We start from the raw sequence: 24,554 nt of genomic DNA on the forward strand, positions 1-24,554 counted from the left end.
CTCTGATTATATTTCCCTCACCCCCACGCTTTATCCTCAGTCCCAGGAAAAATTACTAAACTGCTATGTAAGTTTAAAAGCTATGTAAGTTAAAAAGTTACTCCCAAAGAACCAAATGCTAGTATGTGGAATAGTGGACAGGACGTAAATAGTGGGGTCAGAAAGATCTGGATTTGAATCCCAACTCTGCCACTTCCTATGCAATCTTGAGTAAGTTAAAACCTCTGGACCTATTCCCTTATTGCACATGGGAATACCTATAGCTCATGTATTTGATTTTGATAATAACATTTTTTCTGTCTAGAATATGGTAGATGCTAAAAGCCAATGTTAGTTTGAAAGCCCTAACTTAGCACAGTGCTAGACATTGGCATATACAAGATATCAACCATAGAGGTTTCTGTGAACCAAAATCAGGTAGGTCTACACTTGTGAAGCTCACATTTTCTCTACTATATGAATCTTTAAGTTGATGAAGGTACATGCTGCCAATGCTTATCAAGGAACTGAGTTATACTGAAGATCCACCAAATTTATGCCTGCAGATTTACCAAAAAATCAATAATATGATGGTGAGTATCAAGGTTCAATAGATGTATTAAAAATACGAGTTTGGTAACCCTAGACTTGCATTTTGTGCAGGGTTCACTTATTTATCTATTTACTTGTTTATTTATATCACAGCAGGATTTATTCTGTTTTCTTGAGAGCTTACAGTATACAAAGCTATAAGAGCTCCAGAGATGGTCTAGGATTTCAGTTCCCCACAGAGAGTGGCTTACTGCTTAATATGCTCCTGATGCTCCTAAGAAGCTATGGGAAATGATATTTGCAGCCCAAGATGGATTGACTTAAAATATCATGTAATTATGTTTTTATATGGAGGGATTTTAAAAGGTAGAATAGTCTAATGTCTGCTGACATATCCATCACCCAGGATTATCAATTGTCAAACTAGGGCCAATGCTGTCCCATCCACACCTCCATCCACTTGCTTTCTCTGGTGTTATTTGGAAGCCAACCTCAGACATCAGATCATTTCATCTATATTGCAGAGACAGAGTTAATAAGAAAAAGTTACAGTCTTTCACCCACCTGGAACCAGAAGTATAGTTTAGTTAGCAGTATAGTTTTTTTGTTTTTTTGTTTTTTTGAGATGGAGTCTTGCTCTATCACCCAGGCTGCTGGAGTGCAATGGCACAATCTTGGTTCACTGGAACCTCTGCCTCCCGGATTCAAGCCATTCTCTTGCCTCTGCCTACCCAGTAGCTACCCATGTACCACCATGCCCGGTATTTATTTTAAAAAATAAAAAGAAATTTTTATTTTTAGTAGAGCCATGTTGGCCAGGCTGGTCTCGAACTCCTGATCTCAAGTGATCTGCCTGTCTCAGCCTCCCAAAGTGCTGGGATTACAGGTATGAGCCACTGTGCTCAGCTGTTAGCAGTATAGTCTATTAAACTTTTACAAAGTATCCTCTAGAACCTCTAGCCTCCACATTAGCCATTATCTGAAACGATCATCTCTAGGACCTAATTTGTGTCCACTGGTTATCAGAGAATTTCTCTCAGACTGTGAGTGCCACAGGGACAAGGACCATCTTACTTTTCATCGCTATAGCCCTAATGCTTAGTATCCCATCATATAGGACACAATCAAAATGCATTTTAAACAGATGTGTGAATGTGACTGAATACTTCAGTTTCATAAAAATGTGGACTAAGATGTTGCCCATTTTCTCCTTTTCTCAAAAGATCCAAGAGGAAAGTACTTGGAAGAAAAGATTCTGGGGACATGTCTGTTCGAAGCAAATCTAGAGTTCCCCTCAGCAGTAGCAGCAGCAGCACCAGCTCCATCACTTCACCCAGCAGCAACGTGACAACCCCAAACAGCCAGAGGTCTCCTGGTCTCATATACCGAAATGCCAAAAAGTCCAACACATCCAATGAAGAGTTTAAGCTGTTACTGCTCAAGAAAGGCAGTCGTTCAGATTCCAGTTACCGCATGTCTGCCACTGAGATCCTGAAGAGTCCCATCCTGCCCAAACCTCCTGGGGAGCTCACAACAGAGTCCCCTCAGAGCACTGATGATGCCCATCAGGGGTCACAAGGGGCCGAGGCATTGTCCCCACTCTCTCCATGCTCCCCACGAGTTAATGCAGAAGGCTTTTCCTCGAAGAGCTTTGCCACCTCAGCATCAGCAAGGGTTGGACGTTCTCGGGCCCCTCCTGCAGCCAGCAGCAGCCGCTACAGTGTCCGCTGCCGGCTATACAACACGCCCATGCAGGCTATCTCCGAGGGAGAGACAGAAAATTCTGATGGGAGTCCACATGATGACCACTCCTCCCAGAGCTCAACATAGACTGCCTGTACCAGGCTGCCTGGCAAACGCCAAAACCGTTACTCATGTGAGGATGGAGGAACGGAATAGAGGACTTTGGAGAAGTCTCAACTTGATGGGGTAGCATAACTGTTATGTAATGAATGAATTTCTAAATACAGTATGTGCTGGGTAAACAAAGTGGTTTAGACATTGTTGATTAGTTTCCATGTTTTAAGTAGCTGCACTGTCTTTCATGTTTTTCTTTAGCGTAGTTTGAGTTACCCAATCTCCTTCCTTGTGAAAATAGAGGATACAAAAATGTCTAACTTTCATGACACCTAGAAAACGTTTTCCCAGAGCTGCCTATTCAGAAAATAAAGCCGTCACTGTCATTATTCTTTAAGAAGATGAAATTACTCTGGAGGTTTGGTATTTTTTTACATTAAAACAAACTAAATCAAAATTTAGAAGAAAGAACTACACATATGTAAATACCATATTTTTGATAAAAATGTGTAAATAGATTTATCAATGATGAGTAGACATGTGGTCAACAATCTACCGCACACCAACTGTTTATAAAACACACAAAAATAAAATGTAATAACTGTATTCTGTGAATACCATTTTCATATCAAATGCCATATTTAAATGTCCACCACTATGATTTCTGAGTGGTAAACCTCAAATATGAATTTTAAACTGGTGAACTAAAGGAAATCTTGAGGTCATATACTGAAATATGATTAATTTAAAATAATAAATTCAGATCTAATCATTTTTGTGACAAATTGCAGCACCAAACAAGCTAATAGCAACTCATGGCTGTGATTTGTTTGATAATTTGGACAGAATGAAAAGCATGCTTTTGGTTTTTTTAAATCAATGAGAGAAGTCATCATTCTCAACACAAAGCCCTGAACAACAGCATTTGACAGTGTCCTTTAGATTTTAATTTTTTCAATGGATTGCTTTAAAGAGAATGAGTAGGGAAAACAGTAGTTAATTTTAGGTTATGTTTTATATTAGGCTACTGGGGACATAAACAGTCATAACTAATGACTATAATCATTAAACTCCTTAAACAGTTTAGAAATTAGCTCCAGCTTCTTAAACTAACAAAAATAAAACCTAAGCATGCCACAGAGCTATTGATTAATCAGTAAGTACCTGTGATGAGTTTTCAGTGAAGCTTTCTCTCTGTGCTGATAAGATTCATGCTACCTAAAAATTAACAGAAATGACACTGTGAACAATGTAGTTGGGAAATAGGTATATGTATGTGCATTATTTATATCCATTGTTAAACTGGGAATGGGGAACAGCTCTGGTTCACAATACTACATACAACTGAGTTTTTGTCTGGTTTTACTATAGTGTCTGCTTGATGGCAAAAGGGGAGGGTGGTGGGTGGGAGAGGAAATGTCAGGGCAGGTGCTCTGATAAAATAAAGGCAGGGAAACAAGCTGAATTACTTGAAATTACTTGAATTTTCTTGTCTTAAAACTGAAAAAAAAATGTAGTTACAAGTTAAAATCTGCAAATGGTTTTTACACCTCTGATTTTAACATAAATTGGAAACATGTTAGAAATATAAGCAGCTATGTACTTAGAATAGGTTTTGAATGGGAGAGGTAGAATGCAGAGAGAATTAAGAAGGGATCTGACTTATAAAAGACTAGAATGTGATTAGAATGATAGAACATACCAAGGTTACCAAGAAATTGACAAGCTGCTGGCTTTAAGCTTATGCAAGTGGTAGTTGGGAAAGTAGGAGGTGTGGAAGGGGGTTTGCGTTTCGGATTAATTCATGTAAAATGAAGGAGGAAGCCTGGTCTAAGAAGATACTGTCTTTCAATAGAAATGCTTTCTAAACTGCTACAGATTAAGAATAGGGAATATGATTGCTGTTGTTTGTTTGTTTGGAAAGAAAAAACATTGTCTGGCTTCTTCTACTATTTGTTTTCACTACCAAACTGTGTTACTTAATTTCTTGTCATCCTTGTATGTAAAATGGGTGCTGGGGGTGGAGGGATATAAGAAGAGGGAGAGAGTGTATGTGTGTGTGTGAGTGTGTGTGTGCGCACACACACAATGGGGATAGATAAGCTACCTGGTAAAGGGTTTGAACATTTACAAAGTGTTATACTTTTTCTTAAAAGAAAATGTTTTGGGGTTTGAATAAAATGGACCATCATTTCTCATTGGAACACATTAGTTAAGAAACCAGCATGGTTTGACACTACATGGGAACATGAATAAATCTGTCTCATGATTTGAAAAGTATACTTTGCAAAATTTTAAAAATGAAGTTTTTAGACAAATTCGATAAGAAACCGTCATTTCCAGTCACAATAGGGGATCTTTTGTAATTTTCATAAAAGCAGTTCGTTTGCAGTATGGCTTTTGTGTAGTTAGGGGTTTTTTAAGTGTGAAGAAAGGTATGTGGGCTTTAAAAGTGATTCTAAATCTTGAATAGAAAACACATGAATTGGCTTTAATAAAAATGTCACCTTTTTATTATTGACATTAATTTAATTAATGGTACCATATAGTTTTTAAAATACATATTGACTTGAATTGTGAGGCAATAAGATAACTTCTATATGTAATGATCACAGAACTAACCCTTATAATATAGTTTTACTTATTTTGCTTACTCTAAAAATCTATAGCAGAGTTTCTCTATTTTATATTTCATAGATTTAAAAAACCCAAATAAAGATGGATTTAAAATTCACTGTGGAAAAGAGTACTGAGTTACAAATTGAGAAGAAAAAGCAAGAAGTTCCTGAATAATCTGGAATATTCTACATGGCTTGATTACATAGCAAACAAGACCAAGATTTAGGGCTGTCTTTAACATCACTGCCATCTTGAAGCAGGGTACACACATTAGGTATTGTGAAGAACATCAATCTGAACTTCTGTTGTTTGCACTGATGCAATTTTTTTGTTCTTTTATGTTTATACAACATATCTATGTTGTGTAGGGGAATTTTTTTTTCCTTTTATAAAAATTCTACTTCGATTTTTTTTTTGTTTTGTTTTTGGCTAAGTGGAGGACATGGACTAGTTGCAGCAAATAAAACATGCTGTTTGCTCTTGCCAAAGGTCAGTGAGTGAGTACATTTGCTGCGGTGGCGGCACATAGAGAACTAGATGGTAACAAAGATTTAAAACTAAAGAAGGTTACAGTGTAACTATTTTGGTACTAGAACCAGTTCATGCTGGCCGAAAAGACAATGGTTTATGGGCTTGCATCCATTTTGTATTTTTGTAATATTTGTAAATACGGACTTTTTAAATCGTTGCAAAGATGGTTTCTTTTGTAAGATGTTTTCAACGTTTACATTCAATCCAAGCCTTTGTATATTTTAGAGCTGTGCAACACTTTAAGTCTTGTATTTATTTTTAGTAAAAACGGTGACAGTTTCATTGTGAACCCCTCTCAAAAAAATGTATCAGAAAAGTTTAATTACCTAGAAAGTGTGTATAGAAACTGCAAATAAACGTGACTGCAATTAAACAATGGGTTTCTCTCTTCACTGTTATGTAATTGATTTCTTGGGGCTGAACAACAGTGTTTTACAGGCAACAAGACATAAGGGCAGGATCTGTTATGGCAAAAGTAGGAACAAAAAGAACATAGACCAGCCTGGCCAACATGGTGAAACCCGTCTCTACTAAAAATACAAGAATTAGTCGGGTGCGGTGGCAGACGCCTGTAATACCAGCTACTCTGGAGGCTGAGGCAGGAGAATCGCTTGAACCCAGGAGGTGGAGGTTGCAGTGAGCCGAGATTAAACCACTGCACCCCATCCTTGGCAACAAGATCGAAACTCTATCTCAAAAAAAAAAAGAAAAAAATATATACTATATCTATAATGGGCTTTAATCTAGCTTCGTATTAGAGAGGAAAAATAATACATTTCCAACGTCCAGTATACTTTCTTTGTAGCTCTTCTCTGGGCCAAGGAAAGAGGTATACAGCTTTACTTTGAAATATCTACCTTCTTTGATTCTGATAATTACTCAGACTGTGTCTCCTTCTCAAAATGAGAAGCTTCGATATACGTAAGACTGTATGCCACTAGATAATGTCATGTAGCTTTTATTACAATAGCAAACTTCTATGCCAGGTACTGTTCTAAGTGCTTTGCATACATTAACTCTGTATTTTACCCATATTTTACACCATATTTTACCCATTTTACAGATGGGGAAGCTGAAGCATGAAGTGGTTATTTCGCTTGCCTAAGGCCATAGAACGACTGTGTGGAACTGGGGCTCCAACCCAGTAAATCTGGCTCTAAGGTCTGTGTTAGTTCCCCAGTCCAACCTGTGGGGGTGCTGGAGACCGGAAATATCTTGCTCCACGTTCCTACCAGACCTGGCTCAGAGCCACTGCTAAGGCCCCGCCCCTCTCCTCATTCCAAGTCAATCACGGGCGTCGTCCAGGAAACCAGTTTACGTCAACGTCTCTGGTGCGTCACAGGGCGCGGGGGAGGGGGGGAAGGGCGGGATCACATTTTAAAAAAAAGCTTGTGATACGTCAACAACGAAGTGGGGATACCACGCCCCTAAGTGCCACAACGCCACTGTAAGGGTTGCGCCTGCACGCCAGCCTCCTACGCAGGCGCAGAAACCACTCGCAGCACGAGAGGCTTGCGACTCTCTGAAAGTTCCAACGGCCGTTTTCAACACCCCCGGCTTTGCGGAGGAAAATCTGAGGCAAGAGGCCCCGCCCCACAGCTGTCTCCGTAGCAATTTCCCGCCCTCACCCAAGGGCTGGGCGAGCGCCCGCGGATTGACCAATAAATGGTGAGGCCTGCAAGTAGCAAGAGTCCGATTGGTCAGCGCGTAGTCCCGCCAAGACGCCGATTGGTCAGCACGTAGTCCCTCCCCCCAACCGCGAGTGTGAAAACTCCGCACCGCGGGAGCATTTTGGTTCGCGCCGGAGTCCGGGAATCACTGGTCACGGGCTCGCGAGGTAAAACTAATGCGAGCAGTTTTACCGCGACCTCAGGAGGCTCTGGTGATAGGCTCTGTTACCAAAATAGGTCTGCCCAGTCGTACTTCTCACCTTGAGCATTCCGGTCTCGGGAGTACACGATTTGGCTTAAGGCCCGGGGCTCTCCTGAGGAGAGAGGGCTTGCTTTGCGGGGATGCCTCAAGGGGCCGGGGCTCTCCTGAGGAGAGAGGGCTTGCTTTGCGGGGATGTCTCAAGGGGCCGGGGCTCTCCTGAGGAGAGAGGGCTTGCTTTGCGGGGATGCCTCAAGGGGCCGGGGCTCTCCTGAGGAGAGTGGGCTTGCTTTGCGGGGAAGAGCGAGTCTTGCACTTCGAAGCCTCAAATTTAAGCCGGGTTGTGGAGGGGGGTGCTTTGGGTGGTCCCCACAGCCTCTCTGGAGTGTCCGCGCCTGTGAGCTGTCGAAATTTGACAATTTGTGAAGTGCTTGGTGCTGACTTTCGGGGCAGATAGGACCGATTTACAGTCGTTCTCGTGTTGGGGAGGGAGGTGGGGGGCGAGGAAGGATCCAGACTTTGTTAACAGAGCTTTGAGTTTAAAGAATTGATAAACTCCCGAGTTGATTTCCTGTCAGACTTTTCGCGGTTGAGACATAGAGTTGGGTTTTTGATGGTAACCGCGTTTCATTAGAGACAGTGCAGCATCGCTGTTTTATTGTAAATATGTCGATAAGGGAGGAGGAAGAGAAAGATGTAGGGTGTTAGGGGCAGAGGCGGGAGTCGGGAGAGCCTGCGAAATCGGGGTCCCTGTGGAGCGGGGGAGCCATCGAGGCGCGCGAGGGCCGGGCCCCCTTGCCGCGTGGTCTTTGACAGGAAAGTCTCTGATTTGGTTGGTGGCGGACCGCGTCCCTCCCTCCTCTCCTCGCTCTCCCCGGCTCTCCCCGAGTGCGGCAGACTGGCTTCAGGTTGACTAAAAGCGATTTTCCGAGCAGCTTTGCAGCGGGGCGTTTTCTAAAGCGGGGCGTGAGCTGGGTGCCCTTTTGAGCCTTGCTTGTACCGCCTGCAGCAAGTGCTGGGCGATGGGATACGGTTTTGGCGGCAGTGGAAGGGCTGCCTTTGAGAGTCCCGCAGGAAGATTTAGAAAGTGATTGTTCTTAAAACAGAGCGGTCTGGCTGTTGTAATCGCCCTGTTTTGCTGTGTGTTCCTCGAAGTGGTCCCTCATTGTGAGCTGTGCCTCATGTGATGAGTTGATGGCAAGGCAGGGTGAAAGCCTTGCGCCTTGGAAGTGAATATTTATGACTTTTGAAAATGTGTTTAAAATGTCTTTAACGTCTAAAAGGCTCTTAGAAAACCAGATGGCTTCTTGTTCTTATGTTATCAGGAATTTAGATTTCTGTGGTAAATATGAGGTTCATTTTAAGTAAACTCATTTTTATGGGATTTGAGACTTAAACATGAAATTAATTAATTGTGCACAATCAAGTCATGGCTGGTCTCTGAAAATGTAAAGCTGAAATTATCTTGTGGGAAGAAGTGAGAAGGAACTAAAATGTGTGGTGTTATCAAGAGCTTAGATTTCTGTGGTAAATATAAATGAGTTTCCTTTTAGGTAAACTCATTTTTGTGCAATTTGAGATTTGAAATTGAAATTAATTTTGCACAATCTAGTCATGGTCAGGCTCTGAGAAAATGTTGTGAAGCTGGGATTTATCTTGTGGGAAAAAGTGAAAAGGAACTTAAATTTATGGTGTTAATCAAGAGTTGGCAGGGCGCAGTGGCTCACGCCTGTAATCCCAGCACTTTGGGAGGCTGAGGCGGGCAGATCACTTGAGGTCAGAAGTTCCAGACCAGCCTGGCCAACATGGTGAAACTGGTCTCTACTAAAAGTACAAAAATTAGCTGGGCGTGGTGGCACATGCCTGTTATGCTAGGAGAATTGCTTTAACCTGGGAGGCAGAGGTTGCAGTGAGCTGAGATCTTGCCACTGTACTCCAGCCTGGGTGATAGAGTAAGACTCTGTCTCAAAAAAAAGGGGAGGAGGAGTTTAGATTTCTGTGATAAATATAAGTGAGCTTCATTTTAAGTAAACTCATTTTGTGGGATTTGAGATTTGAAAAAAATTAATTTTGCACATTCTAGTCATGGTTGGGCTCTAAGAAAATGTTGTAAAGCTGTAATTGTTTATCTTATGGGAAGAAGTGAAAAAGAACTAAAATTTATGGTGTGTCTGCTATGAACCAGGCATGATGCTGAGAGTTTAACTGTGTCATTTTTGTCCTAAATAGCCCTGTGAAGTAGATATTTTTCCAATTTTACAGGTTAGAAAATTTGAGGCACAGAGAGATGAAATATTTGCCTAAAGTGAAATGGCAAATTTGGACTTGGATTCAAGTGTTTCTAACTAAAGCCCAGCTCCTTGCATCATGTCCTGGTACCTAAAAGACATGACCTAATTCATTTCAGGTGCAACGTGAATGAAAATCACATGTTATGACCCAGGCTTGTTGTCTGTGCTCCTTGTTAAATAGTTCTGTTGGATAGATGTGGTCAATACCCAGAAGTTTTTGCTATCTTCGCCAGGCATTACTCTAAGCACTTGACATGTATTAATTCATTTAATCCTCATAATTCCATGAGGCATGTGCTATTATCATTCCCATTTTACAGACAAAAGAAAAAAAAATGAAGCACAGAGGATTTAATAAGTTGTTCAACTTACTTACACAACTAGTATGTAGGGGAGGTGGGACCCAAACCCAGGTATTCTGGCGACAAGCCTAAGGTCTTAAATCTGTTTGATGCTGCCTCTAATGTAACCAGATATGTGTGACAGTTGCCTCAGAAGTATTAAAGTATGAGTGTTCTTGTAGTTCGGGGAAAGCCATGTCACATCCGCATGGGATGATCATTGGCATAGCGCTCTTTCTTTTTGGAGGTGAAACTTGAATTAAGCCTTGAAGTTGAATAGGTTCTCCTGGGCGGAGACACAACAGGGTGTTATGGGTGGAGGACATAACAGGAGCAAGAAGCTCAGAGTGCAAGATTGGCATTGATTTGCCTATGTACCACAGACTTAAACATGTTGGGAGTCCAGGTACACAGTGTTCCTGTGTCTACCCCCAAGTTTTGACAACATTGTAATTAATCCAACTAGGGAGTTCTCTGTTCTCTGGATGTAAGAGCTTGTACCCATTGTCTGCAAACTTGCCTGCAACAGGCTACATAGTAAATATTTTAGGCTTAGAACAAGCAGTCCCCAACATTGTTAGCACAAGGGACTGGTTTCAGTTTCCTGGCGGGACGGGGGAGTGCTGGGGGCGGGGGGATATGGTTTTGCAATGAAATTGTTTCATAAGGAGAGTGCAAGCTGCACGTGCAGGTCACAATAGGGTTCCTGCTCCTGTGAGAATCTAATGCTGCAACACGGTCTGACAGGAGGTGGAGCCCAAGCAACAATGCTTGTTAGCTCCTGCTGTGCAGTCTGGTTCCTAACTGGCCAAGGACCAGTACCAGGCGGTTCCCCAGGGTTTGGGGACCCCTGGCTTAGAGTAAAGGGGCAAGTGGTAAGAAGTGACCTCTGCCCAGTGGGCGGGGTCCTGATTATGGAAGGACCTTGCAAGCCATGGTAGGAGTTTGGATTTTCCTATGTTATTGGCAGCAGAGGTATTCCAGGTGATTTTAATAATGAAGTAAAGCTCGTAGAGTGTGGTGGTAGACTGCACCATTTACTAGCTATAAGACCTTGGTAAATTACTTAAATCAAGCTTGTCCAACCCGACTTATTTTGTTGTTGTTGTTGTTGTTGTCATTCTGTTTTGATTTGTTTTAGTCTTTCAGCAGCCTGAAGCCATGCTTTTTAGCTTCTGTCTCTAGTGATAAGTGGAAAAGAGGGATGAGGAAGGGGGTTTACTGGACCAACCAGAAACAGAAACTAAGAACCCATGACTGTATTCTCTCCCTTGGACACTCCTAATAAGCGGTCTTTGCTTCAGTTTTCTCATAATAAGGAAAATGCGAATACTAATAGAACCTACCCTAGAGGGTTGGCAGTAATTTAGCAAGATAGAATACTAATCAAAGAATCAAAAGAAAGTACAAATTAAATTAGAAATAGTAATTTTAAACTGGTTTTGCTAAAATTTCTGTAATTATGATGAAATGATTATCCTTCTGGATAAAAATAATTTGTCAAAACAACTCAAGAAAAGGTAGGATAATTTGATTAGATCATTATCCATGGAGGAACTTAGAAAACGTTATAAAAGCTGGACCCAAGAGAGGTTTTTTTTGTTTAATTCAACCCTTTAGAGCACAAAAATTCTGGTGTGATGTAAAGTTTTTTAGAGCATAGAACGATTTCCAGCTAATTTTTCAGAGCAAGTTTGATACCAAGTGTTAATAATGTATCAATACTGATTCATTAATTGGGAGAAATATACCATCTCACTAATGTAAGATCTTAGAAATAGAGATGCAAACAATTTCTAAATAAAACACCAATAAATTGAATGTTGTTTCTTATAATCAGCTGGACCCCTCACCCCTAAAACATTAAGAAATGTATTAATATGTTGCATCAGTAGATCAAAGGAGGAAAGTCATTTAGTCATCTGATGCCAAGAAGCGATTTGGTACTATTTATTATCTGTCTTGGTTTTAAAACTACATGCAGGACCAGCAGGATACCACCTTAGTTTAGTTTTGAACATCTGGCTGACCCCAACAGCCCTCCTTAGTGGGAAGAAGTAGAGGAGAGTTTTCAAACATGGATACCTATCCGTTGTTTCTACTTCTAGGAATTTATCCCATAGAACTACTTCCACAGGTGCAAGACTGTTGTGCAGTGTTCTTTATAAGAGCAAAACTTTAGAAGTAACTTGAATATCTATGAATTTAAGACTGGTTTAATAAATCATGGCATATTTACGAGATAGAACACTAAGAAGTCATTACAGAAACTACAATAAATCTAAAAGTATTGATTTGGAAAGACTTTCTACCATAGGTTACTTTTGCCTGTTTTTGAGTTTAATGTCAATTGAGTCATATACTATATTCTCTTTTGTGTCTGGCTGTTTTCAAACTCAAGGTTTATGGTTGTAAGATTCGGCCTTCCTGTGTGCGGCAGTAGTTGGTTTATTCTCATTGCTGTGTAGTTGTTTTGTATGAATATACCACAATTGAATTACTCATAGCTTGTATAAGTTTTATGGTCTGAAAAACTCAAATAGTTTAAAAAGCGAAATTTGATTGAAGTTACAGCTCCAATTAGAGGTATTTTATAACTTGATACTTCTATGCAACATTAGTGTGCATTTATCTCACTTGAGTTCTCCCATCTTCTTTATCCCCTTTTGATTTCTCTCTCTTGGGCTCATGGTCATTAGTATCTCCACTATAGAATGGTCATTAGTGTCTCTACTATAGAATGAAAGGGAAACAGGAAAAGAGATGAAACTTGAATGACTTTCTTGTGCCTCTCATTACTGCTCTGGCTCAGGAAGGATAAAGTGAAGTAGTTCTTTTATTAACATACCCTTCCCAGTAACTGGGATGCAGACCTTCAAGGCAAATCTCTGGTACAAGATATAATCTGATACTGTTGTAGCCAATATCTTCTATTTCCGTAGTTAAGTGATTCAGAGCCATAACTGAACCTTCCTAATTCTAGATTGTTTGGCTTGCCTTTCACAGCCATTTATTTAGGTTTAATATGCAATGTAATAAGGCAATCCTAACTTGAAAGCTGAAATGGTCCTTAGAGATCATCTCAGCTGGTATTCAAAGCCTGGTGTGTGAGAAGATGGTATCTCTCATGGTCTGCCCAGCCCACATACTGGTGGGGTCTCAATCCAGAATAGACTCCTGGCTTTCATTTTGGAGGCAATGCGTTCTCCTTAGTCAAGAGCCTTTTGGAGCTCCTTTACAAAAGCAGTTAGCCCTTATGTTCTCTTCTTCATTTTTTTCCAGTATTTACTCTGTAGGCTGTAAGTTACTAAGCAGTCACTTCACAGTTTGTAAATGTGTTTGATTTGATTCTTATTTATAGTCATGGGCAATATAGCCCTTCAGTTTTAAAAGATTTATTCTAAATTGGCCATGGAAGAAATCTGGTTTTGTCACTTTTTAAAATTCAACCCAAAGTCCAATTCAATTTGAGTTAGCATTCTGAGAGCATATCCATATTATTAAGGTAGTAAGTATATGAAGTAACTTTTTTATGCATTGCTTTTCAGGAGTAGAGGTTTGCCACTCTTAGGTGACTAAGCAGTATCACAAAAATGATGTCTAGCGGCTCCAGTGAAACTGATGTGGTTTGTATTCAAATTGAAAATCTGTCTTTGTTCTTTTTATTGTGCTATACTTTTATTCTAAATTTAATTTTATACAGTAAAATGCATAGATAATTGAATTTTTGTTATATATTTTGGCAGTAATATATAAAGCTCTTGTGACAATTTGTGTTCAAGTTTCTTTGTGAACACACACTTAAATTTCTTTTGGGTAAACAGAAGTTGAATTACTAGGTTATGGAGTTCACGTAAATTTAACTCTGTGAGAATCTGCTGAACAGTTTTTCAAAGTAGTTGTGCTGTTTTTACATTTCTGTTATATTCTTCTATATTTCTTAATCCTTCAAGTTGAATCAGTATATAGATTATTAAACTGTATATAATTTGGCTTAACAGAAAACACCTTTTTTTAGTTACATAAGGACATAGATGGTAATGCTACCTAAGTAGCCTAGGCAATTCTCTTAACTACTATCAGTTCTACTGTTTTTTAAAAATCTTTGAAGATAATGTTAACTGCCTACCAAGAGTCATTTTTCTCTGACATAACTATGTAAAAGCACTTTGAAAAGCATGAGACACTATACAAGAGTAGGATAGTATATTTTTAAAAATACTAAACTGTAACCTAATTCCATATTTTTTTGTAATTTCTATCATGTATTTTCAAACAAAAACATACATAGCTACCAAGTATGTTTATTTTAAAATTATTCCTATAATTCATAATTCATTCTTAGAATGAAGAGTTATTATATTGAATTGTAATGGTTATTCACTACTTATTTATATCCTATCTTATTTTAAAAAGTTTTAAGGTAATTTAGAGATTAATTTATCAAGAAAAATAGGTGCTCAGATGTTTTCTATCTTGTCCACAGAGGGGCACTGTTGGATTATTTAGAAATCAAAAACCATATAGCATTTATTTTTTTTGTTCATGGTTAGAAATACTTGCTTTTAAAGTAGTTCTGGTGCTAAAGGACTAGTCTTTCTACCATGAAGTGTATAAAGGGTTAAGCTTAGTGAAAACTGTTATCTTAAGTATTGTTGGGTTAATGAGAACACAGTTCCGCAAACACATCTTTTTGTAGTCATAGTATTTACAATGATCAAAGTTCCTTTGCTATCACAAATAGCCCTTTGTAAAACCTTCTTGAAAGTGAAATTAAACCCTCAACTTTTCTTTTAGTTCTGTCTTTCATCTTTCCTTTTAATTTGTTGATAAATCTTCCTCAGATAAGAACAAGAATACCTACTTATGATGATGACAACACTATTCTTTATGCATATGAAACAAAACCTAAATTTGTATGTGAACCAAAAACCGAGGTAAGTAGTGTTAATTGCTAATTGCCAAATACATTAACACTTGCTGTTTTAAAGAAAAAGATTTAAATTCCTCATATACTATGGAGTTCCCATGAACTCACAATCAAGAAAATATCTCTCCCCTGAATTTGAATGCTTTCTTTCATCAGAGAATGAGCACTTAACCATTTTACTTCCCCCTTTTTCTTATATAGTAGAAAAGAGTAGTTTTGTACTCACTTTCAGTACAAAACTCTAAACCTGGATTCTTCCGATGTAATAAATTCTTTTATTGCCTCCTTCCTCAATTGTCAGTTATCATTTTCATTCTCATATTAATGTGAATTTCTTAAATCTCCGCTTTAGATTAAGACTTCTGAAACCCATTAAAAAGTTGGTTATAAATAAAAACAATTTAAATAAATAAATATAGTTTCCCTCGCCCCTGGTGTTCAGCTTGACTGTTTCAGAAATAAAGCATTAACCACTTTAAAACTACTAGGAGGAACCGATTATTGTAGCTGATGCATCCTGTAATACTGAAGAGCAATCGAAGCCAGTTGATGATGTCCTTACCTATTGCCAGGTATGGAAGTTCTGTCTCTTCAATGTAGTTTTCTAAAATGTTAAGCAAAAATTCTCCTTATCTCTCATAAAATGAAAGTGTACAATTAATTGAAATTTTGCCTATCAAATTATTTATGATTATCACTCTGTTGTGATTATTTTTTAAAAACAATTTCTGGTTAGAGCCACATTTCCTGGTGACATTTTTGAAATAGCAACATGTAGATTTTGTAGCTTTTTTAAAAGCTCATTGCCAACCCAATCTAGTTAAGTATCTTTCATCTGGATTGCTCAGTATTGAATTAGTTTCCCCTACAAAATCCGTAAAGGAAATTGACTGATTTGGATGAACTTTAGTATGTGCCTAAATGCACATCAAGATATCTCAGTGGAAACAAAATGGCAGCCCATCAAGGTTTATAAAGAAACATACCTAAGGTAGTTTTGAGGGGAGTTGTAAGAATCACCATGTTGGTAGAGATGTGATTACTGGGAATTTTGTGAGTTGAGTACCCCAGAGGTAATAAAGGTTTATTTAAAAAAAAATGTTTCTTACCATATATAAGGTTTCTTGAATGGAATAAGCTAACATGCTTTGGAAACTAAAATTGCTTGGATGTTTATTATGATCATGGGTAAGAACAGAACTGGAGTGCTTCCAAGGAACACATAGAGTCTTGTGGGGAAGTGGATGCAGAGGCTAGCTGGGGAGGGAGGGAGCGGGTTCTCCCCAGCCTGCCTCCCCTTGCACTGCTAGGTTAGAGTCCCCTTCAACAATCCTGCATGCTGAGGTGAGAGGTAGCATCTGTTGGAGGAGGTACCCAGGGCCGTGGTCAGCCTGAAATGGCCCAAGGGCCCTTCTCCATTCCTCCCAAGGGACTGGCTCTTTCTTCACCTGTCCATTCTAGATCACAGGGGTATTGCTTCAGCCTGCCTTGTTCTTTCATCCCAGTTCCCTCTTGAGTCCACCTCCCTCCTGCTTATGCTGGGAGCAGAGGAGGACGCCCTCCGCTGGCGGTCCCCTGCCTACCTCAGTCCAGCAGTCCTCCCTTCCAAGTCCTCATATCTGTCCCCATAGTCAACCAACTGCCCCCATCCTCACCCTTCTGACCCCTTCACGACCATTTTAGTGACCAGGGCTGACACCCTCACTGCTTTCTGCATCTGGTCGCCTCCCCGAACTCAGAGCTGCCCCCATCGGGCATCCCTCTCTCTCCTCTGGCTTCAGTCCCTGTTCTGCCTCTGGTCCCCTCCCTGAACTCAGAGCTGCCCCCACATCGGGCATCCCTTTCTCTCTTCTGGCTCCAGTCCCATTCCCTCCTTTCTGTCTACAAGTTCTCCCACAGCTTGGAGAAGCCACTTTTCTTGCCTCCCATCCCTCCTTTCCTGTCATCCTGACTCTCTCCTTACCATGACAGCCCCATTCCTGGAACGTCATTGATACTTGCTGTCTCCACACCTGGCTTCCTGTTTTTCTCTGTGGGTATTTTTGAACCTGCTGTTCTTCTGCCCTGTAAGCCCTTACATGCATCCTCACATGCATCCTGGTGAGTGCCTTCTCATGTTTTAATTCTCACCTCAGACCTCGCCTCATCTGAAAAGCTCTCCATGACTGCCAGCCTGGGTTAGGCCCGCTCTTCTCTGCACACTTACCCTCCTGTTCCTGCCTGTGTCACAGTGCTGGTAATAACATTAGTAACACTAGTAACTAATAACACTGAGCACTGTTGAACTGGGCATAGTGTAGTGTTGTTTCTGTTAGCATTAACCTAATACCATAGCAAGGTTCTCATCCTCAAGAGAACCCTGAGAGAGATTTTCATCCCGATTCCCTACATGAGGACATTGAAGCACAGAGAGGTTAAGTAACCTGCCCAGGGTCACACAGCCAATAAATGGCTGGACTCTAGTATTTGACCCCAACCATGTTCCCCTAGAGCCTGCACTGTTTACCTCAGTGTCACAGCCCAGTGGTTCTCAGCGGGGACATCAGAATCACCTGGGGGCTTGTGAAAACAGACCACTGCCCCTACTCCCAGAGTTCCCAGTTCCATAGGTCTAGGGTACAGCCTGGAATTTGGCATTTCTAATGAGCTTCCAGGTGATGTTGATGCCACCGTTCCGTGGACCACACTTTGCAAACCACTGTTCCAGGCTATTAATCACTTTGTCTATTGGAATCCTCTTTTTACTTGTCTCTCCCCCAGCTGAGATGGCAGTTCCTTTAGGACAGGAGCTTTTTTTTTTTTTTTTTTTTTTTTAAATAGGATAGGATCTCACTCCATTGTCCTGGCTAGAGTGCAGTGGCACAATAATGGCTAACTGCAGCCTCAACTTCCCAGGCTCAGGTGATTCTCCCACCTCAGCCTCCCTAGTATCAGGGACTACAGGCATACACTGCCACACTTGGCTAATATTTTGTATTTTTGGTAGAGACGGGGGTTTCACCATGTTGCCTAGGCTGGTCTCTAACTCTTGAGCTCAAGCGATCCACCTGCCTCAGCCTCCCAAAGTGCTGGGATTACACCTGATCAGGAGCCTTCTTTCAGTCCATGTTCTCAACACCTAGCAAAGTAGTTCTGCCAGGTGGTAGGCTGTCAATAAAGGTTTAATTGAATTAATGAATGAATTAATGAGGAAATGTTTCTGGCCCTTTGTTAAGTGTATTTTTCTTTACCCAAAGTTTCTGTGTATTTCAAGAATTCTCAGATTTTTATCAGTCTCCTATGTGCTTGATTGACATATAAATCTCATGTGTACTCCATGGTTTTGTAAGGTTAATTGCTGACTGCATGATTTAAAAGTACTTTGAAGCCAAAAGTCACATCTGTTATATTTGGTTCAGTTTTCTTTCTGGAGTGGAACATTTGCTGTCTATAATATAGACTTCATATTTGTAGATATATGAACATATATGTTACATATGAACATTATAAAGTGAGTCTTTGTTCTTTTAGCAGATTTGAGCATTTCTTTCCTAAAATAGCACCTTCCTTGATGTGCAGTGTCTCCATCATCAGTGTGCTAGTGTAGAGGCATTGTGGCAATTCATTCGCCACCATTAGAGCTTCCTCAGTGCCTACATGGGGCAGAGCAGGGGAAGAGACATTGGGGCTCCTGAACTCAGCCTATTGGCTCTGTGTCACCTACAGCCAGGCCTTGAATAGAAGCAAGACATTTCTGATGGCTTGAGAACTTTTGCTGTGTCTAGCAGTTAACATTTGACTTAATGGTATTTTCATGTTACTTTTCTTTGAAATAGAAACTACATTATATTATACACTGTATGCCTATAACTACATTGTATTGTAATAGGTTATATATGATGCTATCCAAAACCTGGATAAGAAGATTGATATCATTAGTAGAAAGGTTTCAAAAATCCAACGTTTCAATGCAAAAGCAGTGTGGACCAATCGTGTAAGTGTTATAAAAAACATTTTTATAACTATGATAAACCTCTGGTTTGTAAAGATGCCAATCAGCTAGAAGTGAGAGAGTACCAGTAACTGTGTGAGATTAGCAAGGCATGTCTATACTTGTAGCAGCAGATGGAGAGACTAGACTCAGTTGGGAGAATGCTGAAGTTTAGGTTTGATAACTTATGACACTGCGTATTTTTATGTTTATAACTATCATGTGTAAAATACAATTAAAATGTAGAATTGAATAAGAATTAATTATATACTCAAAAGGGAGCATTTATTTTTAATAATGTAAAGCAATGTTGCATGGAAAATAAGTATTAATGTATTTACTACTCATTACTTTTTTACTCACTGTTGGTTTATGCTGCGTTTGTGTGATTTCAGAAGCCATTTGGCTTTGGATATGGATATGCGTACAGAAATTATTCTTACCTGCTTGCTAAAAAGCTTAAACTCCAGAAGATGAAGAAAAGTCAGGCTTACGAGACATTCTCCTACCCTCAAAGTTATAGTCCCACTTCACCGGTGTCAATGCGGGAGGATAATTCCCAGAGCAACAATCCAGCACCATCCTTTCGCATGGAAGAATACCAGCGAGCTGAGCCAGAGGAGGACCCAGTCCTTAGCCGCACTCCGAGTCCAGTGCATCCCTCAGACTACCCTGAGCATGATTATCAACCATATTATGCATCTGATGGTGTAATGCCTAGCTCTTCAGGGCCCTACCTTGGCAGCCCTAGGGCTAACAGCATCCGCAGCAACTACTCGCCTGACCACCCTTCTGCAGTACCACCTTCAGGTATGCTGGCCCAGGGAGAGCCCAGTTTGGTACATGCCCCTGAGATGATGAGTTACTCAGCTTTGATGGAGAATAGGCACATTGGATCATCTCTCTGCTTCCGTTCTGGTTTTGGTGAGTTTGAAATGCCATATCTACAAGTAGCACTATTTGACCTGCATTTATCAACGTCCGTGATGCAAACTAGTAGAAGCTGATCATTTCCTATTTTGAGGGCTGGTTTTAGGCTATATTCAGAATGATGACTAACATTTATTGAGTGTCTATTATGTGCAAGGCACTGTGCCAATCAACTGACACCCCTCTTCCCCACTTACAATGACACCGTGGTGTTGGCACATGTATTTTCCTGTCCCCAAGGTCACAGAGCTGGTGAGTAGCACTTCTAGAGCTCTGCCTCATTGTGATTTTTTAAATCTTCTATTTTTTCTTTACTCTTTCCCTAGATAAATAAAAAACACTCCTGAGATGGCAAGAGCCCAGATGATAGGGAAGAAAGGGTATGCTTTTGGCTAATTCACTCACATATACAAAGATCAAATTGTGTGGATGGTCTTGGTTGGAGAAACAAATTTTCCTAACTAATTATGAAACCCACTTTAGGCATCACACACTAATTTTAGGGAATCTAACACTCTGGGTGAGTAAAAGAATACTTAGCAGTACACAGAGAAATTTCAACACAGCTTAGTATAGAGCGTAGCTAAAACTTTCTGAAGTATGAGCACTTAAATTGTCTCATATCTCAGTTATTTCTTTTCTTAACATATAAACCTTTGACCAAAATCTCTATTACTATGCAATTAAACATGAAAGAGGAATTAAATAAAATGTTAAAGTTACTTCTGGCCTAGTTTAGCAGAAAGCAATCTTGTCTTCAAAATGCACATTAGCACTTAGGCCATCAGAGACAGGAATCTAAAGAGTAAAGTGATACTAAAAATAACCTTATTGAATACATGGTGAAGATTTGATAAAAGGACCAATTTGGTTCTTAAAGATAATGGGGTTGTTATTGACATTCATTTATTAAAAGAAATTTAAGCAATTATAAAACTGTAAATTTGGGGAATTTCCATTATATTTAGCTAGTAAAATCAACCTAATCTAGATAGACCAAGAGAGAGATTAAGAGAGAAATTCCTTGAAATACTTGAAGTAAGAGAGTCATACGTTAGGCTAGTTTAACCTAATTTTACCCAAGTGACAGATCTTTTGCCATATTTGCCTGTGGCCAAAGAAGACTTAGTTTGCCTAATCTGTGTTGTGATCTTTGAATCTTTAACTTCTGAACCTGTTTTTGTTATCTAGGGAAGGTCAAATGGGACACTCTTGTGTAGGCATCCTCACATCATCTTTATATAGACTTCCACTAGATTTTACGGTCGAAGTCTTGACTCCTTGCTAGGAACGTCACAGAAGGTTTCAACAAAGACACCATTCCTCCCTTCCTAACATCTCTTCTTTCAGGATAATAATCAGGTCAAGTGTGATTTATCTTTTTTTTTTTTTTTTTCCTCTCTATTGAAGCTGCAAGCTCACCAATTGGAAATGACCAGTATTTAGACGAGTCAAACTTCACTAGGCACCCTGCAACATGGTCAGTGGAAGCAGTAGTCCTATTTCTGAAGCAAACGGATCCTCAGACATTATGCCCTCTTGTCGACCTCTTCAGAAGCCATGTAATGTATCTTTTGATCTTGTTTTCTTGCTGTAATGTCTTTGAATGACCTCTGTGCAGGCCTTTCAGCTGGATACTGTGTGACTAGTGGGTGAACCCTATCAACTGATTTTTCCATATGTCAGAAAGGTTATTTTGCCCAAGGTTAGCCTTAAATGGTAGGCTAATAGTCTGTTCTTTAAATGGGTATCAAAGTGCCTAAACTACAAACTGCCTCAACTTCTCAAGACATGATGATGCAGCATGGCCATTCAGGTGTACCTCCCCTTTGTAAGGACAGATACAATGATCCTCCCCCATCTGCTCCCAGCTGGGCATCAGGACCAGGAAGAGGGGTTAACCACAAGCTATAATAGAGTAGTCTTTTTACATAACCAGTGATTCAACGACTGATTCTATTTGCCTCATTATTGATGATTTGTGATGCTAATACCCTCTTGCTATTACCAGATCATTTACAAAGTAATATCCTAGGCCAAGGTTTTATAAGATCCATTTTCTTTAATTTCAAGTTTTGCTTAGTGGAAAAAATATAGAAGGTGCCAAACAAAGATCGTACTATAAGGGATTTCACGTGTTTTCAGATAGTGTTAAATGAGTAAGATTTTATTTTTAAACTGGGACATATAAAACCAAATCACATGCTTCAGCAGCTTGAGTTGATCAATTAAGATAAGGAATTTTAAAAGGATGCTTTGTGACTATGAAGAAATATTTTCACAGTGTATCCTAACACATAAAATTAGTAGCCGCATATCTGACTTTCAGTATAGTAGGAAAGTTGGTGATTAGTTTTAGCGTCTAATTAGCTTCAGACAGCTAATTCACGTTCATCATAAAGACATTGTATAGACGTTTATAGTTTGCACTGATGTTGACATACTCATCTTCCCAGCCCTTCTCAGAAAGTTAATGACCATCTGAAATTCATTTTTGCTATTCATAGTCTTTACTATTTTGTCATGGAGGTGTAGTATTTTATTCAACATACAGTGTATGTATTTAAAGTTTGACACAGTTTATTTTTTAAGATATTAGGTTAAATTTCCTTTTTCTTAGAACTTGAAGTGAGTTTATACATTACCAAGTGGTGCTTCACTGTATATTTTTAATAGTTTTCATAAAGCAGATGCATATTCAGAGGATATACATCTGCAATGAACTGTTCTCTAGTTTGCTTTACATGTTCTCATAAAGAACTAACTGCTCTGATGAAAAAATGGAAGCATTACTAATTATTGTTAAGTTTCTTCTCTCCACAGGAAATTGATGGGAAGGCTCTGCTCCTACTCACAAGCGACGTGATGCTGAAGTACTTGGGGCTGAAGCTGGGAACGGCCATGAAGCTATGCTACTACATTGAACGACTTAAACAAGGAAAATGCTTTGAAAATTAAAAAAAAAATCCTTGTGCAAATTTAGATTGGGCCAACTTCCAGAGATACCAATGCTGCCTTAGTGTAGAATCATTTTTCTGCCCTTTAGTCATTTTTGTTTTTTAGAAAGTAACTTTCAAAATATAGCTAGAATTGTAGAACTATGTTATAGTCCAGTCTACTTCTTTCAAAACCATTTAACTGCTAGATAGTATTAGAATAGTCCAATAGGAAATTCATTCTTTATAGGTCTTTAAAAGTTACTCTTATTATATTGTTTACGAATATATTTCATGCAAGAAATGGAAAATAAACCCCTTTGATTCTGGTTCATCCTTATACAGAGAACTAAAACAGCTAAGAGAGGTATTATCAGGGGTTGACAACTTCTATGATTAAATCTATGGGAATTTTTCCTCAGAAGAGAATTTAAAGGTGTACCCATAGATAATCTCTTTCTGAAGTATTTTGTCTGTCTGATGCTGCAGTGTTCTATCAGTTTCCAGAAAGAGAATAGCCATATAAGTTATTTTCTTTTCTGCTATTATTCCTCTACATGTTTTATTCAGATTTAGAGAAAAAATAAGCTTATAAACTTTTATGAAGTGCTCTTAACAGTTTTTAGATAAACCATAGGATAGATAGAATGGTTATTTTATGCAAGAAATATACTACAAGGGTGGTTTCAATAAAGTCTGACTACTTTTTTTTCCAAAAAACTATTCTACTAAAACTTTCATATTTTGGCTAAGTTTGGACATTTAACTATACTTTCATTGTTTGTACCTCTCTATAAAAATACCTCTGTCTAAACTTTTAAGAGATATAATTTTATTTTATGTGTTTATTCTTTATCTAGATAGTATTTTATATTTTATTCTAACCTGAAGTATACACACAAGTAATTTTTTTTTAATTTAAAATGGCATTTTGTATTCCCCCAGAGGTAGGATGAGCCATATATTTGCGAGATGTTTTATTTTGTGAAATCTAAGTGGATTATTTGCCATCACTAGTACCTCTCAACTTACTTTTCAGAGGACAAGAAACAATCTATGGATTGGTTTCCATACAGGGAAGTTCTCTGTCCTATGCAATATTTTTAATTTGCTTAGTTCTGAGCCATTTATCCTGCTACACTTTGAATGATACATTAATTCAGACTAATGTTTGGGGGCTTTATTTTGTAAGTTAGAACTGTCAAGTGAAACATGTTCAACACTATTATTTCATTATAAATTTATAACATCTTATTACATTGTATAACAAATGTAAGGTTTATAAGCTATGAGAATTGGTGCTGTCACCATTAGCCACTTACAAATGTGAAGAAAATGTTCACCAGGGGCAATAATGTACCTTTTCTTGTTAGAAAACCAAATGTACTTTAGACATGACTGCAACTATTTACAGAATAGCTTCATCTATGTTATTCCTTATATGTCATAAGATTCTTACTTAAACTTGGTCTTCCTTCAAATTGTTTGTATGAAGATGCTGTACCCACTTGAACAGTCCTTAGGTGTTTACATAAATACTATGTTTTACAGTTTTCATATTTAAAAAAATAAAGTTAAATAATCTCAACGATTCATTTAAAGCCTTAGATGTTATTTTATTTATCATCAGCACATTATATTAATGTGTGAATTTGTTGGAACTGAAACAGCCACTCTAGTAAGCTTGTGGCTTTCTGTGTCCAAATACTTGAGTTTTAAAACCTGCACAGATTCTACCTGTAAGCAGATGTGTAAGAGCCAAGGGCTGATTTCTTACAGGGGGTCTCCAATGAGACCCCAGGGGGTTGT

General features: G+C 39.1%; 2 protein-coding genes across 6 annotated transcripts in view; both read left to right on the forward strand.

Annotated features, from left to right (window-relative positions):
• NHS (NHS actin remodeling regulator) overlaps positions 1-5,854 on the forward strand; it is a 352,032-nt gene extending 346,178 nt beyond the window's left edge. For all 5 annotated transcript variants that reach the window (XM_032286006.1, XM_032286007.1, XM_032286008.1 and 2 more), the window contains one exon: positions 1,755-5,854. In XM_032286006.1, coding sequence (XP_032141897.1) covers positions 1,755-2,361 — 607 coding nt within the window. In that variant the 3' untranslated portion in view covers positions 2,362-5,854. The remainder of the gene's footprint in view (positions 1-1,754) is intronic.
• Positions 5,855-9,267: 3,413 nt separating this feature from the next.
• Positions 9,268-24,340, forward strand: SCML1 (Scm polycomb group protein like 1). Its single transcript, XM_032286011.1, has 7 exons — positions 9,268-13,605; positions 14,824-14,916; positions 15,398-15,481; positions 18,778-18,882; positions 19,275-19,689; positions 21,220-21,371; positions 22,633-24,340. Exons 1-7 carry the CDS (start codon positions 13,573-13,575, stop codon positions 22,765-22,767), a joined length of 1,017 nt encoding a protein of 338 aa, XP_032141902.1. The 5' UTR covers positions 9,268-13,572; the 3' UTR covers positions 22,768-24,340.
• Positions 24,341-24,554: the final 214 nt, after the last annotated feature.

Source organism: Sapajus apella, unplaced genomic scaffold (genome assembly GCF_009761245.1).
Source record: "Sapajus apella isolate SASKATOON/1434 unplaced genomic scaffold, GSC_monkey_1.0 scaffold17, whole genome shotgun sequence".
Lineage (NCBI taxonomy): Eukaryota > Metazoa > Chordata > Mammalia > Primates > Cebidae > Sapajus > Sapajus apella.